The sequence below is a fragment of the Dasypus novemcinctus genome, chromosome 8, assembly GCF_030445035.2.
Source record: "Dasypus novemcinctus isolate mDasNov1 chromosome 8, mDasNov1.1.hap2, whole genome shotgun sequence".
Classification (NCBI taxonomy): Eukaryota; Metazoa; Chordata; class Mammalia; order Cingulata; family Dasypodidae; genus Dasypus; species Dasypus novemcinctus.
Window position 1 is genome coordinate 95,410,725 of NC_080680.1, and position 5,533 is coordinate 95,416,257.

The following is a 5,533-nucleotide window of genomic DNA, read 5'->3' on the forward strand; positions in this document are numbered from 1 at the left end:
TGTGCAGTATCTATGCACTGAAAAGTACAAGACAAGGATGTCATTCAACAGTGTACTGAAAGTTCTGGCCAGGACAAAAAAGGCAAGAAAGAAATAAAAGGCATCCAAATTGGATAGAAAAAAATATTTTTCTATCATAGCATTAATGTTTTTTTGCTTTACTTTGATATCTATTCTTGTGTCCTTTTGATAAAACCCTCCCTAACTTTTTCAGTATATTATGCAGTATATTATATAATAAATCTTTTTCCTCTCTGTGTATACTTTATGCTGTGTACTTTGTTGTTTTGCTTTTGAAATATTTGCATTACTGTTGTCCTGTGAGGTTATTTCCCATTCTTTATTATTTTTGGCAATTTGGACTGGGGAAGGGCTAAAAGCAGACATTGTTATCAAGCAAGTACTCACTTCCCAATGCACACAGATGTCAGTGCAGTGACACCAGGATTTTGAGAAAAGAAAGAGATTTCACTTCAGGGCAGCCACGCAAAGAGGCAGGAGAATAAAAGTTCAAATCTGTCTCCTCTAGTCTAAAGAGTTTAGGGTTTTTATGGGATTTAAACAAAGGGAGGTGGAGAAAGGAACATTATTTAAGTTGGCATATATGGATTAGTTATGTTTCAGTTATGACTAATATGGAATGTGCAAGCACAGGCCTGAGAAACCCTTAAAAACTGACAAAAGCCTACTGAGATAAACATAAAATAGCTGCAATAGGTGACTATAAAATGAGGGCAAACATTTGATTAAGGGTTACAATGGAATGTAAATGGTCAGTTAACATAAGAGAACAAGTGAAGGAATGTAAAAAAGCTAAGCAAATAGGCTATATGAGGAAGAGTAAGCATTTGGTTAAAGCAGTGCTGTAAATCCCTCAGTTAGCATAAGATAATAAGTAAAATTACAAGTAAAACTGCTACCCTCAGGTAGTCTATGTGGATCTTAAGGAGAGGGGTGGGGTGAACCCAAAATGGCAGTACTCCATTAATCAGGAACTACAGTGAAGTTCAGGAAACCTCCTCAAAGTGGCAGGGACAGGAAATGTTATGGCGAGGTTTGGAATAAAAGTCTGTTTTTTTCCATACTCAATTCTAATTTCCTTCTTCCACAACCTCCAGTTTTGGCCATGGTTCCCAGAACAAGCATTACAACTAATAATGGAAATACCTAGATATCCCTGGGGACAAAACATGAAATGCAAAATCACCAATACACTCTGCATTCACTCCTCCCATGTTCCTTGGTAATTCCTGTACCTTGGGAAACAAAGTATGATGGTAGGACAATTATTTTTATATTTGTTTCTGAGAAGCAGCCAAGAGAAACATACCCCAGAGGCCCAGAAACTAGAAATACTTTGGTCACAATTTTCACAAAGGATTTCTAATATCCAACACTGAAATAAGATTTGCTGCTTTCTAGCTGGTTGAGTGGAACCTGCAACCCCAGGCCCTCTCACCTTTCTATCTTGTTACATGCAGAGAAGATCCATGGATGCTTGATGGTCTGATTCTCAGTGTAAAGTTCCCAGAGAGGAGAACTGTAAGAACAGAGCTGGTTCATTTGGTGGTGAATGTGATGTGGACCAGATATATATGGTGGGTACTATGAGAAAAGGGATTTCCCTCTGAGACCCAAGAGATGCCAGACATAATCCTTTCCTCCTGTCTCTCAGATCATCCTGATTTGAGCAGTGAGAACTACTCCCTTATAGAGTGAATCACCTGTGTTTGCTTCCTTAAAAGAGAGAGGCTTATCTCAGAGGTGGCCGTGATGCAAGATATTTAACAGCATGGGATTTGTCTTCAGCATACCAGTTTATACTTATTACCTTCTTTGTGACCTTGCTCAAGTGACTTATTCTCACTGAACCTTGAAAAGTCATCTGTGAAATGCATGTAGTAAAATTTATGAGTACTCATTTAGATGCTGCAGTGTATATTGCTTTGGGGTCAATAATGCCAGTTCCTATTGTCTGTATCTTAGGTAAGTTGAGGACTGGAAGACAGGGAATGTGAATCTTAATGATGTGTAACTAGAGTGGAAGGAACCTGGAATTCCTCTCTTCAACTGGGACCCATCCCCTTCCTTTTATATTTTAATCCTTTGACTGGTTGCTCTCCCTACCCAGGTGGATTGCTTAGTAGGAAGCTGAATAGGAAGCAGATGGGAATACTAGGGTAGGAGGGTTCAGTGACATGGAACTACAGGCACAATTGAATAGAGTGAGGAATGTCTCTATTAGAAAAGGCCAGGACTACCCTTACTATAGTTTTTGCCATGTCTCTTTTATATATTTTCAGAAAGAGTGGCATGGAGAGAAGCAACTGGTCTAGTATCTCTGAATTCCTTCTCTTAGGTCTTTCTGAGAGACCAGAGCAGCAATCTCTCTTATTTGGCATCTTCCTGAGCATGTACCTGGTCACTGTCATAGGAAACCTGCTCATCGCCCTGGCCATTGGATTTGACCCACACCTCCACACCCCCATGTACTTCTTCTTGGCCAACCTCTCTTTTGCTGATGCCTGCTTTTCTTCCACCACAGTCCCTAAGATGCTGGTGAACATTCAGACACATTGTCAGACTATACCATATGGGGGTTGTTTGGCTCAGATGCATTTTTTCATGATGTTTGGGGCTCTGGATGACTTCCTCTTGGGAGTGATGGCCTATGACCGCTATGTGGCCATCTGTAGGCCTCTCCACTATGCTACACTAATGAATCCTCATGTATACATACTCCTTCTCTCAGCATGCTGGATTCTCACCAACCTTGCTGCCCTCCTACACACCCTGCTCATGGCTAAGCTCTCCTTCTATGCAGACAACACCATTCATCACTTCTTCTGTGACTTGGTCCTTCTGCTGCAGCTCTCCTGCTCAGACACCTACATCAACCAGGTAGCTCTGTTCATAGTAGGCTCCATGATACTTACTGCCCCCCTCTCACTGATCATCCTGTCATATGCATGCATTATCTCCACCATCTTCAGGGTCCCAACTTCCTCTGGCAGGCAAAAAACCTTTTCCACCTGTGGTTCCCATCTCACTGTTGTCTTCCTGTTCTATGGTGCTGCAATTGATGTCTACCTGTGCCCCCCTTCTTCACACTCAGGGGGAAAAGATAGCATTGCAGCTGTATTTTACACAGTGGTGACCCCCATGTTGAACCCCTTCATCTACAGCTTCAGAAATAAGGATATGAAAAGAACACTGAACAGATTTCTCAGTCTGAACACACTTTCCTCTCATGGTCTCTAACCTTAGGTCCATATCTGGAGTTCACACCCTGGGTAGCCCACACAATATAAGCATGTACCATACACTACTGGTATACTACTATAGTACTACTATACTAGTGGCAGTATAATGAAATGTATTAATAAACTGAATCCTTTATACAACCCTATTAATAAACTAAATCCTAATGCAATTTAGGTTGTATTGAACTTTATGACAAGATAAAGTAATTCAGGATGGGTCTCCAACTTCGTTTGAGATCCTGAGCTTATAGTGATCCATGGCTGTTATTGAAGCTAGACTGATTATTTTGAAGATAGTATCAGTCTATAGTAAAGAATATGGATTGTAGAGATTCTATTGTTGGGGACATGGGTGAGTCTGAAATGGCCTTGGGGTCAGACTATGGCTGGTTAAGCTAGCCTGTGACAAGAGCCCTCTCGATACTCTGTGGCCCTTTAAATTCTCATTTTGCTGGAATATCTCAAACTATTAAAGTTTCCTAAACCTCACATTAAAACCACACCATCCCTGTATCGCCACTCATCAGATATCTGCTCTCTGTAAGAAGGCAATGAATGATATCTGTATAATAGATTATCTAACCAGGCTTAGGATCTTCCTAGTTCACTGCTTTGGCATCTCTCTCCTGGACCACTCTGACCAGGGAGAAGAGGAATCAAGGTAATAATGGTCTCGTCCTTAAGGACAGCAAGGAGACAGCATAATATGGTGTAAGTCTTAGATTCAAATGTATGTGTTTTGGTTCTGAGACCTGGACAAGTAGCTTTATCTCTTATTCTCAAATTCATCATCTATAAATTGACAATAGAAATGCTTGCCTTGTGAAGTTTAAAAATTTATATTAATTAAAATTTGTTTTGACACAAGAACAGAATGTAACTGAAGATAACTTAAAGCATAAACCAAAAAGAAGAGGGGTTTATTGGCTCAGATAACTGGAAACTCCATCCGTACCACATAGCTAGATACAAAATCTCAAGCAATATCATCTGAACACTGGTCTTTCTCTGCCTCTGTAATAATGATGTGGAGGCAAAGAGGGCCATCAGCACCACCATGTTCTCAAAGTTAACCATCAGCGTTAAAAACAAATGGTCTTTTCTGATGGTTACAGAGACAATGAGGTTTTCTAAGGCTTGCAGGAGTCACAGGTCATTTCTAAACCAAAAACTGTGGCCAACTGTTGCTGCCTCTTGCCACCCCTCCTCCCCTTTCCAGCCGTCGCTATCTTTCCCGCCAGTCCCACCCATATTGCCAACGTACAATCTGCCCTCTTCCCCGGTAACTGCTTACCTCGGGGCTGCCCATCAGCTTCAGCCTGTCCACTACTGCCCCGTAACTAGCCCTCCCTCCATCTTACTCCTCCCTCTCAACCCTATATAACCTAGTGCACTTCCATAATAAAGCAAACCTGTTCTTGCGCTCAAGCGGTTTCCGTGGTTTTTTCCCCAACCGCGCGTCCCCCACGCCTGGAGAACCAGTGCTCCCTTCAGGAGTACCCCCCGCCAGCGGTTCGGCAGGAGCGAGCCCCCCCCTGACTCTTGGGCCTGAGCGAGGCTAAGCCCTCCAGCCCGATGGCATTTGGCGCCCAACGTGGGGCTGCTCCTCCCCCGGCCCCTCTCTGCTGCTGCTGCTGCTGTGAATCGGACGGCTCATCCTCTTCTCCAGGTAGGGACCCCTCACCATCGTCCCGCCTCTATTTTAACATGGGTGCCTCTCTATCATCGTGTCAGGCGCCACAAGTTAGGGCCCTCGCTGCCCTGCTCGACACCAACGGAGTCCGCGTTTCCCTGTGGCAACTCCAAAAATACTGGGACCTTTTGCTCCCTTTTAATCCATGGCTCGCCACCTGCCAACTCTGGAGCCCAGATACATACTCTCGACTCATAGATCGAGTCACCTCCGCAATGGAGCATGAGAAACGCTCTTTCCCAACGGGCCTCTTACCTGTTCTCGTTGCCATTCGTGCCTGTCTCCTTGGCGCCCCATCCGAGACTATTTGTGAGGCTTCTCCCAAGCGGCCTCTAGACTGTGATTCTGATGAGTCCGCCGACACTGACTCTCTGTCTGACCAACTTGCGGCCGCCCTCGAGCATGAGCCCCCCCATCCCAGCTCCCCGTGGCACACAGAGACCACTCCTGCCACTCCCCAAGATGGCGAACTTCCTCCTTCTTCCTCCACCTCTGCCCAGGATGGCGCACATCCAGCTTCTTCTTCACCGATGCCCTCTTCCCGCCTCTACCCGCCTCTTCCTGTCCGGTCAGCATC

General features: G+C 44.2%; 1 protein-coding gene across 1 annotated transcript; it reads left to right on the top strand.

Moving 5' to 3' along the window:
- The first annotated feature begins 2,313 nt into the window (after positions 1 to 2,313).
- LOC101437875 (olfactory receptor 1N2-like) lies at positions 2,314 to 3,261 on the top strand. The gene has a single exon (XM_004480103.2). It carries the CDS (start codon positions 2,314 to 2,316, stop codon positions 3,259 to 3,261), a length of 948 nt encoding a protein of 315 aa, XP_004480160.2.
- The last annotated feature ends 2,272 nt before the right edge of the window (positions 3,262 to 5,533 follow it).